This window comes from Eleutherodactylus coqui, chromosome 6, assembly GCF_035609145.1.
Source record: "Eleutherodactylus coqui strain aEleCoq1 chromosome 6, aEleCoq1.hap1, whole genome shotgun sequence".
Lineage (NCBI taxonomy): Eukaryota > Metazoa > Chordata > Amphibia > Anura > Eleutherodactylidae > Eleutherodactylus > Eleutherodactylus coqui.
Genome location: NC_089842.1, coordinates 332551 through 346732, shown reverse-complemented (window position 1 = coordinate 346732; position 14182 = coordinate 332551). Strand labels below are relative to the sequence as shown.

The following is a 14182-nucleotide window of genomic DNA, read 5'->3' as shown; positions in this document are numbered from 1 at the left end:
CCCAGTAATCTGTCAATACGATCTCCGATGTGTCGAACTCGAGCGCCAGGAAGACAACACACCGTTCGACGATCCCAGTCTTTATGGCAGATTGCCCTATCTGTCCCCCTTATAATTGAGTCCCCCACCACTATGACCCGTCTAGCCTGCCCTGCGCTCCCCATCTCACTGGAGCAGTTATATCTCTGGCGTTCAGAGGGCATGTCGTGCTGCAGCGGTGCTGGCTCTGTAATGGCCTCCCCCTCATCTGCCAATTTTACAGACTTGGTTCTCCCTGGTTCTCTCCTTCTGACTGTCACCCAGCTAGCTAGCTGCCTACTTCCCCTGCTCTTTCGTACTACTTTCCGCTCCTGCCTCTACCCCAGCAAGGGCTCAGTAAGCAGCAAACTCCTTTCCATGCTGTCAATGGATCTCAGTGTTGCCAGTCGCTCATTAAATCCAAGTTTGGGCTTCTAAATGTGCGACAAGCATGCACCTGGCGCAACAGTATGCACCCTCGATCGGGGCTGATCAAGTACCCCATACATTGCACAAGTAGCACACTGGACGACAGCCGCTCACGCCCCTCCACTCGTGCGCAGCCGCTCACGCCCCTCCGCTCGTGCGCAGCCGCTCACGCCCCTCCGCTCGTGCGCAGCCACTCACGCCCCTCCGCTCGTGCGCAGCCACTCACGCCCCTCCGCTCGTACGCAGCCACTCACGCCCCTCCGCTCGTACTTTTTTTCCCCCCTACCCTCTTACTAAGTTTATTAAATTTGCTTTTCTGAAATCCAACCTTGAGGTCTGAGTTTTCTCAGGTCTTCCTCCCCTTGTTATCCAAAATCCAAGGATATCATGGATCACTGCCTCCTAAGGTCCCAGCCACCCTTACTTCCTCAACCATTCCCTCCCTGTTGGTAAGAATTAGGTCCAAGATGGCAGATCCCCTTGTTTCCTCTTCTACCTTCTGGAAGATAAAGTTGTCAGCAAGAGCGGATAAGAATCTGTTGGATCCATTACTTTTACCTGAGAGATTCCCAACAAATGTCTGGATGGGTAAAATCTTCCATGATCACTATGTTAGGCTTCTTTGAGAGCTTGGCCATCTGATGTATAAAGAGTTCCTCCACATCTTCTGCTTGTCCAGGCGTATAGTAAAGGCCTACAATGGTGTCCTTTCTGTTCTCTCTTTGTATTCTTACCCAAACAGTTTCTACAGAACTCCCAGCTCTGAAGCTTGAAGCTCTGTGGAGAGGATGCTTCCTAGCATACAACACAACACCTCCTCCCCTTATTAGGTCTGTTTCTTATAAATACATTGTATCCTTCAAGCCTTGTATCCAATTATGCGTATCATCCCACCAAGTTTCCGTGATGCCTATGACATCATATTTCTCTTTCTGTGTTAGGAGCGCCAATTCTCCTTGCTTGTTTCCCATGCTCTGGGCATTTGTGTAGGAACATGTTCGTTTGTGATCGGGGTCTCTTGCTCCTCTACTTGCATTCTGAATTTTTTGTCTTTGTTCTTTCTTCCCACTTCTAATAGCGAGGTTCTCAAATGTATTAATTAGCTGTATATTTTTGCCTTTCACTTCCCTTCTCATATTGTTCTAGTTTAAAGCTCTCCTAATGAGTGAAGCAAGGCGCCCACCAAATATATGCTTACGTGTTTCTGTAAGGTACAACCCGTCTCTAGCAAGCAGTCCATCATATAGGTAATTCACTCCATGGTCTAGGAATCCAAATCTTTGCTGACGGCACCATCGATGTAGCCACTTGTTCACCTCTAGAATCCTGTTGTATCATCTTATTCCATGTCCATCCACTTGGAGGATGGATGAGAAGATCACCTGAGCTCCTAGTTCCTTCACCTTCTTGCCGAGGTCTTCAAAGTCTCTGCAGATAGTTGCCAGGTCCTTTTTTGCAGTGTCATTTGTCCCTATATGTATTAGTAGGAATGGGTGGTGTTCTGTAGGACTGAAGAGTCTTGACAGCCTATCAGACACATCTGTGATTTGTGCACCTGGAAGACAGCACACCTCTTGTGAGGTTATGTCAGGTCTGCAGACAACGGCCTCTGTTCCTCTCAATAGGGAATCCCTCACAACCACCACTCTCCTTGTCAAACAATGATGGCATTCCAACTACCTGCACAAAGGTACTGCAGCCAATCACTGCCCTCAGAAGAGACAGTATCAGGGTGGGCATGCGATTGGCTGCAGCAGTCATACCGCATTTGCTATTTTACCACATTCTCTGTTTGGAACCGGCGTCATCCCAGAGAGCCCCTTTAACGACCAACCATTTTTTAAGCTTTTGTTTTCATTTTTTGCATCCCTGCATTCCAAGAGCCATAACCTTTTATATTTCCAGTGCCAGCCTATGAGCACTTGCGTTTTGCAGGAGGAGTTGTACGGTTTAATGCTACCATATAATGTATTGGAAAATGCTTACAAATTTTACGTGGGGTGTAATGGAACAAAGATGCAATTGCAACATTTTTCAGGGGGTTTCGCTTTTATGGTGTTCATAGCGTGGTAAAAATGAGCTGGTAATGTCATTTTAGGGTCAGTGCCATTGTGACATTTGTTTTGTTTAATTATGTTAAAAAAAAACAATAGAAACCCTTTTATTAAAAAGAAAAAGCTTTGTGTTGTCATATTCAGAGCCCCGTAACATTTTTACTCTTCTGTTGACAGCACGGAATGAGTTGTAGTTTTCATTGCTACCATTTTTGGGTCCACAGGTCTTTTTGATCACTTTTTATTCAAATGTTTACTGGTAGAAAGGGAGACCAAAAAAATCCACAATTCTGGCATTATGTCATTTTTTTTACAGCAGTGACTGTGTGAGATAATGCGATCTTTAGATAGTTTGGGCTTTTTCGTACATAGCGATGATAATTATGTTTTTGGTTTTTTTTTTTAATTGTTTCAAAAATTTAGTGGGAAAAATAGAAAACTTTTTTTTTTTTTTTTTTTTAATTTAAGGTTTTTCTTTTTTTTTTACATTTTATTTCACTTACATTTACATGACCCTTTAGTCCCCTTAGGGCACCTGAACTTGCAATCGCTTGCTTATTTCTACAATAGACTGCAATACTTACAGAATATTGTTTCACACATTTTACATATTAAGCCCTTTCACAGGCCATGATGACCATTATGATTTATCTGTTCAGTCTTTGCCGGCTTTCGGTCACCTTGTGGATCAGCATACGCCATGAATCCCTGTCTTCCACAGGCCATAGGCAGGGCTTACAGTAACATGGTTAGATAAATGGCAGCCGTGGGAGCCTTCACTAGACACAGGGCTGCAATTGTAACCATTGCAACTGCGTGGTCACATGATAAGATGGCCAACGGTGAATTGGAGGGAAGACACCCCATCCTGCTGACAGTTTACATGCAGCCGTCAAGACTGACTGAATACGTAAGCTGTCAAACAGCTGCAATCGGAGCTGTGATCGAGGCTGTTCGTGGTGGGTGTCAGCTGTCAAACAACTTGTATGTCATGTACATCTAAGTCACAGAGAGGGGAAGGAGTAAATTGTTTGCCACATGAATGCAACCTCTCTAAATGCAGACCTGCAGGTAATCAGCTGAACAACTAACGGTACACCAGCTGAAACTTCCAGGGGTCACCAGAAGCTAAACAAAGCCGTCTTCTAGAGCGAGAGCCACTCTTTACTGCGTCTTTGTACTCTTGGTTAAACAAGATGGATGCTCCATAACATCCTTACTGTACCACAATTACAAGCTATCCCCCCTCCACACGAAAGGGGGTAACTTGCTGATGGGTGGGTGTCTACTGAGACCCCACTGATCTTGAGATCAGTGCAGGGACCTTGTATCAGTGCAGGATTACTGTACCCCTTGCAGTGAGGAGAAAACTCATGTCCTATGAAGAAAGGTTAAAGGATCTGGGAATGTTTAGCAGAAGAGAAGGCTGAGAGGAGACTTAATAGCGGTCTACAAATATCTGAAGGGCTGTCACAGTGCAGAGGGATCAGCCCTATTCTCATCTGCACAAGGAAAGACTAGAAGCAATGGGATGAGGCTGAAAGGGAGGAGACACAGATTAGATATTAGACAGTGAGGGGGATCAATGAGTGGGACAGGTTGCCACAGGAGGTGGGGAGTTCTCCTTCAATGGAAGTGTTCAAACAAAGGCTGGACAAATATAAGTCTGGGATGATTTAGTGAATCCTGCACTGAGCAGGGGCTTGGACCAGATGACCCCGGAGGACCCTTTCAACGCTACCATTCTAGGAGAACTTGTAATTGCGGTGGAACCCCTTTAAGGTTCAATAGGGAACACGTTAATGTTTGTTCTAATGGTAAAATCCCTTTAATTGCGGCACACAATTACCTGAGGTTGCTCTTCTGTTGCCGATACAGTCCATGTTTTTTCTCCTCTTCCTCTTTTCTCAGCTCAAGCAGTTGTTGTCGCTCTTCTTTCTCTGTCTCCATCTTCTCTGGCTCTTCTACTAATTCAGACGTATCACTGGAATGTTTTGAAGCCTCTTCCATAACTTCCACCAGCTCTGTGATGGCTTTAATAGGTTCTGCTTTTGGCTCTTTAGCTGCATTTTGCAAGGACTCGTCTGATAATCTGGACTCGTCTTCAGTGATTGCCGGATCCAAGGTAGGACTTGCAGGTTTTCCATCTGGAACCGTTCTAGAACAACAAAAACCAAACAGCAGCCACGTACCGCCAGACGCAAACATTCAGGCATCTCTCAAAAAACAGGAACAATAATATTGCCACCTACATTTCTGGATCTTTAACTGGTTTAAGGTGATCTTCACTGATGTCTTCTTCAACATCTTCAGCCACCTCTTCTATCGTCCCCTAATAAGAAAAGATTTGTAGTCATATGATGTGTAGTACAGGTCACACACCGGCCGGGAGGAGGGATACATCAGGCAAGAGTGCGGATCTGAGCGATTACGACAAGGACTGAATTGTGATGTGCAGACGACTGGTTAGAGCATTTCCAGAACGACCTGACTTGTGGGGTAGTCCTGGTGTGTAGTGGGTAGTACCTACCAAAAGTAGTCTAAGGAAGGTCAACCAGGGACAGGGTTATGGGCACATATTGATGTACATGTGGCATGAAAACTAACCCATCTGGTCCAATCCCAAAGAACAGCGACTATAGTACAAAGCATTGATAAAGTTCCTGCTGGCGATGATCAAATGGTATCCGATTACACAGGGTATCGCAGCTCATACCACTGCCAGATTGCCCTCGATGACCTCCGTCCAGTGCAGAAAGTGCCTACAATGGGCATCAGTAGAGGACTGTGCAGCAAATGAACTTTTCTATTTTTCTGCCAACTGATGTTACCATGAGGCTGGTCAGGGTCCACGGGTGGCAGTGGTGCGGTTCGCCGCGGCGTTCTGGGATGGTGTTCCACCCATGTTTGGGTCGGCGAGCGGCGGCGCCGTACTCCGGTGTGTGGGCGCAGCGTGTGGCGCGCGTGCCTGCTATGACAGGCGCGCGCGCTCTACCCCTGAGTTATAGTGTCTGGCTGGAGCTCCAGTTGGATGGCTTGACTGGTCTCCGCCCTGGGGGCGGAGACTCCTGAACATAGTCTGGCAGCTGCTGATAACAGTTGCCAGTTATTGGTTCCGTTCCCTGTGTGTCTAACTTCAATCCTGCTCCAGTGAAAGTTACCTTGTCTCGATCCAGCTCTGCCTGGGTTCCGTGGTTTTCCTGTCGGGTTGATTTATTCCATCTGCCTAGCCTGTCAGTACTAGTAAGTTGTCATCTGCATACGTACGGCGGTTCCTTCCTGTCCTGCCACTAGGCAGTGTAGGGTTAGTGTTGGCGGCCTGGACCTGTCCACCTTTGGGGCTACCTCCAGGAAGGGACATTGGTGTGGGTGAGTGTCAGGGAGCCCCGCGCCGTGCGTACCTGTGCAGACTACTAGTACTGTAACATATTAACTGGCCTAAAAAAATTTTCCTGCGGTTTTTTGAGGTGGGATTCACAGTGTGAATGGAGTCCTACAATACGATTACCGGTTAGATTAGTGACCTGGCCGGGATGGTTCAGGACCTGTCGGGGCATCTCAGCCATCATGAGCAGTGGTCAGTTGTGCCAGCTGATCCAGTACCTGAACCTAAATGCCCATTACCCGAGGTGTTCTTGGGGGACCAGAAAAAATTCTTTGTCTTCCGGGAGGCTTGTAAATTGTGTTTTCGCTTGTGGCCTTGTTCCTCTGGGTCCGAGCCTCAACGGGTGGGGATTGTTATGTCTCTGTCAGGACTCGGGGTCCGGGAAACTGGAAGTCCCCGAAAATACCCGCAACCCCTGTCCCTACCTACTTGCCCCCTGGGCTAAGCCCCTAGACGACGGTTCCTACACCCACTAAGGAAGGGGAACACTGGGACTAACAAACAGACAGACACTGGAACAAACAACAGCAAGGAGAGTCAGACTATCCGGGTCGGCAACGAGAGGGTACGCGGTACAAGAGGTCAGGCAAAGGCAACGTCAGGTTCAAAAACAGGGAGTCAAAAGTCAGGAGTCACAACAAGAAGTACGCTGGTGTAGCAGGAAGACCAAACTAATGCTGGCACTGATCTGCAGACACAAAAAGGTTTAAATGCTGTCAAAGCTCCCGCCCCAGCAGCTGATTGGGGCGAGGAGTCTGACAGCAGCTCAGTGCACCCAGCAGCACTGGGGAACCCACCCCTAGCCCTGCAGGAGGCAGGGAAGGAGACACATGCCTGGTTGCCATAATACCGAGTACGCGATGCGGGGCAACACCCACCAAATCCCTAACAACCCGGCGGCGAGGAGGAGCTCCGCGGCCAGGGGAGGTGACGAGGAGCAGGGTTCCCCTGCACCACACAGCAGCAGCCCGTGTGACAGGACCAGCGGTGAGGGCACGAGGGACCCGTGAACCGCCGGTCCTTACAGTCTCTGCTCAGAGAAGAGCCTCAGTCATGGGCCTATTCTTTACCAGCTGATTCAGCTTGACTGCAGTCGGTAGACTCTTTTTTTCATTGAGCTCGGAAATATTTTTGATGAACCTGATCGTGCAGGTTATGCAGTCAGTTAGTTGTTAGCCCTACGCCAGGGGCACCAGTCAGCAGAAGAATATTGCTCTAGTTTCAGGCAGTATTCAGGTGAATCTGCATGGAACGATTGTGCGCTCAAAAGATTTGTTTTTGGTAGGCCTGTCTGACGCAGTAAAAAATCTATTGCTGTCCCATCTGTCACCCTCTGAATCAGGCAATGGAATTGGCAGTCAGAGCTGATCGTAGACTCAGGTCTAGAAGGGAAGCTAAGCTAGAATACCAAGCAAGAACGGGGTGCTAAGTCTCTGGCAACTTCTACAGCCTGCACCCCATTGTCAACCCCCGGACCTGATGGTATGGAAGTGGACCGGTTGAGTCCTGAAGAAAGGAGGCGGTTCCGGGTTTCAAACCAACTCTGTTTCTACTGCAGCAAGGCTGGTCATCACATCGCGTCCTGCCAGGAAAGGCAGATACGGAAGCAGCAGGAAAAGTTTAGCTCCTAGGTGACTGTCGGGAGGGTCATCTAGGAGGTCAGGTACTCCCTAAATTACTGGTGCCTTGTAGTATGTCTTACAAGGCTTTTCACAGGGTGGGACAGGCATTTATTGATTCTGGGTCTGCCACGAACCTTATCCATTTCCAGTTCATAAGACCACTGTTATCAAGTTTTACCGTGTTAGGTTTGCCGATCCACTTTACCAGTATCGGTGCAACCCCTCTGTCCTCAGGGGTAGTGCGTTGGAGGACACCAGAACTTCGGTTCATGGTGGGTGCATTACATTCGGAGGTTATTTCATTTCTGGTCATGGAGAAGATGTCCGTGGATATCGTTCTGGGATTGCCGTGGCTAAGGACGCACAATCCTCAGTTCGATTGGACTACTCTGGAGCTAGTTCGGTGGGGAGGGTCCTGTGAGGATCATCTAGTGCCTGTTACACTGTGCTCCACCGATACTTTTAGCATTCTGGACTATTTATGGGATTTTCAAGATGTGTTCTCCAAGAAGCTTTGTGGAGGTATTGCCCCCACACCGCGAATAGGATTGTAGAATTGATCTGGCCCTGGATAGTCCCATCCTTACGGGGGCCATATTTAATCTGTCGGGTCGGGAGCATGAGGCTCTTAAATCCTATATCTCAGAGGCTTTAGCCAAGGAACAGCTTAGATCATCAAAGTCACCAGCTGGAGCACGCCTATTTTTTGTTGAAAAGGAAGATAGTCGACACAAGGCCGCAAAGACCTATCGGGCTTTAAACAAGATCACCATAAAAAAAAAATTTAAAAAAATCAGTGCTCGCTCCCTCTGATCCCTGATCTGTTGATTCAGGTGGTGGGAGCCCGCTAGTTCGCTAAGCTTGACCTTCGGGGGGCTTATAAATCTTTTACGTATTAAGTCTGGTGAAGAGTGGAAGACCGCATTCAACACCCTGTTGGGGCACCTTGAGTGTCTGGTTATGCCCTTCGGGTTATGCAACGCCCCTGCGGTCTTTCAGGGGTTTATGAACACGGTCTTCCACGATTATCTAGGGTTTTTTATGGTTGTCTATTTGGACGACATTTTGGTGTACTCGTCGGATTGGGACACGCATGTCAGACATCTCCATTTAGTGTTAGAGCGGCTACGGGAGTACCAATTTCTGTTAAATTGGAGAAGTGCTCATTTGGAGTCAACCGCGTGTCATTCCTCGGGTAACTCGTTACTCCAACTGATGTGTGCATGGAGTCAGATAAGGTTGCAGCAATCACACAATGGAGTAAACCAGATAATTTGAAGGCTCTTCAGAGCTTTCTTGGGTTTGCCAACTTTTACAGAAAATTTATCAGAAATTTTTCAGTGATTGCACAACCGCTGACTGATCTCACGAAAAAAAGAAGCGGACGTGACGTCGTGGTCTCCAGAAGCTTCAGAGGCGTTTGAGCAACTTAAGAGAGCTTTTTCCACCACGCCAATGCTTGCTCAGCCGGACCACAGAAGTTCTTTTTCGTGGAGGTAGATGCTGCTGAGGTTGGGGTGGGGGCAGTCCTCTCCCAGGTATTGGGAGGCCGTTCAGGGTATAGTCCGTGTGCTTTCTTTTCCCGTAAATTCAGTAGCGCCGAGCGCAACTACGATGTTGGGAACAGGGAACTGTTGGCAATAAAATGAGCATTTGAGGAATGGCGTCATCTTCTGGAGAGGGCTCGACACCAGGTGACAGTCTTCTGTGATCACAAGAACTTAGTGTATCTTGAGAATGCTAAGCGTCTTAATGCGCAGCAAGCCAGGTGGGCGCGGTTCTTCTCGAGATTCAATTTTATAGTCACGTACCGGCCGGAAGATAAAAATGTGAAAGCTGACGCCCTCTCCCGCAGTTTCAGAACTCTGGAGGTTAAGGACTCTTCTCTGGAAGGCATCCTCCCGCCTGGGGTCATGGTGGCAGCCCTGACAGAAAACCTTCTGGCTCAGCTGCAGGAATATCAACAAGAAGCCCTGGAGGGGGTTTCGGCAGGGAAGTTATTTGTACCGATGGCTCTGCGGTTGCTGGTTCTGGAAGAGTCTCATTCCTCCATTTTGCAGGGCATCCGGGGGTCCAGGAGACTCTTGAGCTATGTTCCCGATTTTACTGGTGGCCCGGCATGGCACAGGAGGTCCAGGAGTTTGTAAATTGGTGTTCAGCTTGTGCACGTGGTAAGAGTTGCCGTAAGAGCCCTGAGGGACCGCTAATGCCGCTGTCAGTACCTGGTAGTCCATGGTCGCACGTGTCCATGGATTTTGTCACAGACCTGCCTCTGTCACAAGGTTGTTCCACCATTTTGGTAGTTGACAGGTTCTCGAAAATGGCTCATTTTGTTGCTTTGAAGAAATTACCGTCTGCCACTAAATTAGTGAAGATTTTCATTAGAGAGATTATAAGATTGCACGGAATACCGGTCAATATAGTTTCGGATCGGGGGTGCAATTCGTGGCACAATTTTCAAGGGCCTTCCGTAAAAACTTGGGAACATCTCTCTCTCATCAGCGTTTCATCCGCACACAAATGGCCAAACAGAACGTAAAAATCAAGACCTAGTACAATACCTGCATCTTTTTGTGGACGAGAGGGTCAGTCGGTGGGTAGTTTTTTTTACTTTTGGCCGAATTTGCCATAAATAATCGTATGCAACTACGTAGTTGTAAAAGGTCCACTGCGTCTGAGCCATTTGAGGTCGGTCAGAAGGTCTATCTGTCCATAAAGAAATGAAAATTGAAGCTCCCCTCGGCAAATCTTGCGCTGCATTTTATCGGTCTCTTTGCCATAACACGAGTCATTAATCCTCTAGCTTATGAGTTGGATTTACCGAGTTCTTTGAGGGTGCATAGGCTGTTTCATAAATCCCTTTTGAAGTTATTTATCCCTCCCGTTGGGGCTACCTCCAGGAAGGGACATTGGTGTGGGTGATGGTCAGGGAGTCCCGCGCCGTGTGTACCTGTGCACCCTACTAGTACTATAATAGCATTTGTTTTTTGGAGTTTTTTTATTGGTAACATTTTGGGGCACATACAGCTTCTGATTGATTTTCTATTACATTTTTGAGAAGTGGGATGGACAAACAGCAACAGTTTATTTTCATAGCATTCATGGTCTTTGTTAAAGGGAACCTGTCATCAGGTTTTTGGACTATAAACCAAGACCGTAGCGCTCACAAGCACATATAATGCACCCCAGGCTCGTATGTATTAGAAGAAAGCGCAGCCCGATAACTTACATTAATAATGTGGTACCAAGTATGCAAATAGGGATGTTTTGAGTCACAGGAGGGCCACTGCAGCAAATTCAGAGAAGAGTTACCAAAATGGTGAGCGGTCTGCAAATCATGTCCTATGAGGAACGCGTAAAGGATCTGGGAATGTTTAGCAGAAGAGAAGGCTGAGAGGAGACTTAATAGCGGTCTACAAATATCTGAAGGGCTGTCACAATGCAGAGGGATCAGCCCTATTCTCATCTGTACAAGGAAAGACTAGAAGCAATGGGATATAACTGAAAGGGAGGAGACACAGATCACGTATTAGACAGGGAGGGGATCAATGAGTGGAACAGGTTGCCACTATAGGATTCTTATGTGAAGAACACAGTGACAGTTGAGGGTAACAAAATAAAAGAAATCTTCCTGTATTGTGAAAGAGTTTCCAGCGGGGGCACAGGACCACACAGCGCATGCACAGGATTTCACCATGACTTGTGCTGAAGCGGAGAGGGCGTGCATAATGTAATGTTTGGCGTGACTTGGCGCTGCAGTGGTTTGTCCTACATGACTCAAAACATGCTGGTTTGCATACTTAGCACCACATCATAAATCTAACTCCCTGGGCTAATGAGCGTTCTTCTAATACATACAAACATATTTCTGGAGTGCAATGAATGCGGTTCTGAACATTATGGTGGCAGCTTATAGTCCCAAAACCTGATGAGGTTCATGATAAGTGATAGCTCAGGTCGTTGGAATGCGGCGATAACAGTTATATGTGGTTTGGCTTTATACCTTTTTATTCATAATAAAGCAGAAATGGGTTTTGTGATTTTTTTTCCCTTCTTTTAAAGTCTATTAAAAACTTTTTTTTTTCAGTCTCTCTATATACTTCTGTACTGCAGGGTATTGATGCCTGTCAGCTTTAAAGAAGTGTACTAAGATGGCAGCCCCGGTCGCCATTGTTAGGCCCTTGTCAGCCATAGCAACCCATCAGAACTTCGTATTTTCATCACGGAGACGTGATCTGTCATCAGGAGTCCCTTACTACTTGGATGCCGCAGTTGCTATGGATTGCAGCATCTAAAAGGGAATCTGATTGTTTAAATGAGAGCCATGTGGTAGATTCCAGATGCTTTCACTACGGGCTGTGTGTACAGGGTGGGAAGCGCTTGCCAACAGTCGTATACGGCACACATTGAGAAGAGCTTATATAGTTTTCTATATTCATCCGATAAACCAGAATATTTGATAATCAGATACCCATCAGGTCCCTACTGATGCCAGATTTATCAAAGATGTCAGGCACCACTATCACTTCATAGGAAGTATTTAATTGCCGTTATTAAGGAAAGGGGGTCCGAAACACTCCGACATGGGGGGCCTGGGGTGCTGGATAAAGTTCTGCCAGTAATAATCCATACAAATGCATCTACAAATCACATGCATGCTTGTGTGAGCGTCGCTTAAACACAGCAATCACGTCACCTCATTTTCCTTGGCAACAGCTTCCTGGCACAGATTGCTTCCATCCAGCTTATTACATGCCCACTAATACCCCCGAGTTCTTTTCTTTGTCAGTTTATCCAATTTTCTTCCATTTTCTTCTTCCTATGTAATCTGCAGCGTAGTATACCATTATCCACTAAACCACTGGAGCTTACTGTAAGCTCTAATAAATAGCTTGGCTCATTTTACTCAACTAATAGAATTATTCCAGTCCTTTAATAAGCAGTGTGCCCCTTGTGCTATACCTGCCCGAGCTTGGATATCACAGGTCAGTAATTCTATATACACGGGTGGCTAGATCTGTTGGAGCCGTCATCCAGCTGAGCCCTGGAACAAAAGCCGTAGACGCAGAATGTAAAGAGTATACGGCGCCACCTGTTGGCTGCAGGCATTTATTACAAGGATGAAGGGGTTTTGATATGATTGCAGACCCATCACATTAGCTGCTTCTTGCAGAGAAGCCACCATTTTACAAGCTAGAACCTAAAAATAAAAGTTCAAATCAATACAACATTTGTGGACATTGCAGAATCTAAAACTGCCCAACATGTTAGTGATTTTAGACAACTAAAAAGGTGTATTCAGATAATTTGTTGCCAACCGTTGGCACCTTTGTGTGATACAAAAGAGCATAAAAAATGAAGGCACATATCTTATAGAATGGTAGAGTTGGAAGGGACCTCCAGGGTCACCGGGTCCAGTGCAGGATCACTAAATCATCCCAGACAGATGTCTGTACTCCATTGAAGAACTCCCCACCTCCCGTGGCAACCTGTTCCACTCATTGATCACCTCACTGTCTAATATCTAATGTGTCTCTCCTCCCTTTCAGTTTCATCCCATTGCTTCTAGTCTTTCCTTGTACAGATGAGAATAGGGCTGATCGCTCTGCACTGTGACAGCCCTTCAGATATTTGTAGACAGCTATTAAGTCTCCTCTCAGCCTTCTCTTCTGCTAAACATTCCCAGATCCTTTAACTGTTCCTCATAGGACATGATTTGCAGACTGCTTACCATCTTGGTAACTCTTCTTTGAACTTGCTCCAGTTTGTCTATGTCTTTTTTAAAGTGGGGTGCCCAGAACTGGACCCAGTATTCCAGATGAGGTCTGACTAAGGAAGAGTAGAGGGGGATAATGACCTCACGTGATCTAGACTCTATGCTTCTCTTAATACATCCCAGAATTCTGTTTGCCTTTTTGGCTGCTGCATCACATTGTTGACTCAAGTTCAGTCTATGATCCATTAGTATACCCAAGTCTTTTTCACATGTGCTGCTGCTTAGCCCAATTCCTCCCATTCTGTATGTGCTTTCTTCTGCTTTCTTCATTGTTCTTGCCCAGATGTAGGACTTTGCATTTCTCCTTGTCAAATACCATTCTGTTAGTCCCTGCCCACTATTCAAGCTTTTCTAGATCTTTTTGAATAGCCCTCTCTCTCTTGCCTAGTGTTAGCTATCCCTCCTAGTTTTATGTTGTCACAGAATTTGATCAGTTTCCCATTAATTCCCTCCTCCAGATCATTTATAAAAATGTTGAATCAAGAGTCAATCTTCCACTTCAGATTTTTAGTTTTTTGTTCAAAGTAGCCGATGAAATAATTAGAAAGTCCTTGATGGCAAACAAAACATGCTGTCCAGTGAGCAGGAGCCAACTATCAGGACCTGATAGACATCCACTGCCTCCGAGAGATGACCACTTTGGAAGGTCCGCAAGTCTCGCACCCAGTTTGTAAAAAGTGCGTTCTTTGGGAAGAACTGCAGAGAGGCAAAATAAAAGCAGGATCATGTCCTCATGAGGAGGAAAAGAGTAAGGGAAAGCAAAAGGGAAAGGATGTAGGACCACCTTGTTTGATGAAACATGGTGAACGAAGGTTTGGCCGACAAGGCTGCAAGCTTGGAAACCCGGCAGAAAGATGTGACGGCTACCAAGAAGGCCTCCTTCAGGTAAAAAGGTAAG

At 46.6% G+C, this 14182-nt stretch overlaps 1 protein-coding gene across 6 annotated transcripts in view; it reads right to left on the bottom strand.

Moving 5' to 3' along the window:
* The window catches only part of CEP164 (centrosomal protein 164), a 218879-nt gene that overhangs the window by 126915 nt on the left and 77782 nt on the right, over positions 1-14182 (bottom strand). For all 6 annotated transcript variants that reach the window (XM_066606019.1, XM_066606020.1, XM_066606023.1 and 3 more), the window contains 2 exons: positions 4754-4833; positions 4351-4659 (listed from right to left, as the gene is read on the bottom strand). In XM_066606019.1, coding sequence (XP_066462116.1) covers positions 4351-4659; positions 4754-4833 — 389 coding nt within the window. The remainder of the gene's footprint in view (positions 1-4350; positions 4660-4753; positions 4834-14182) is intronic.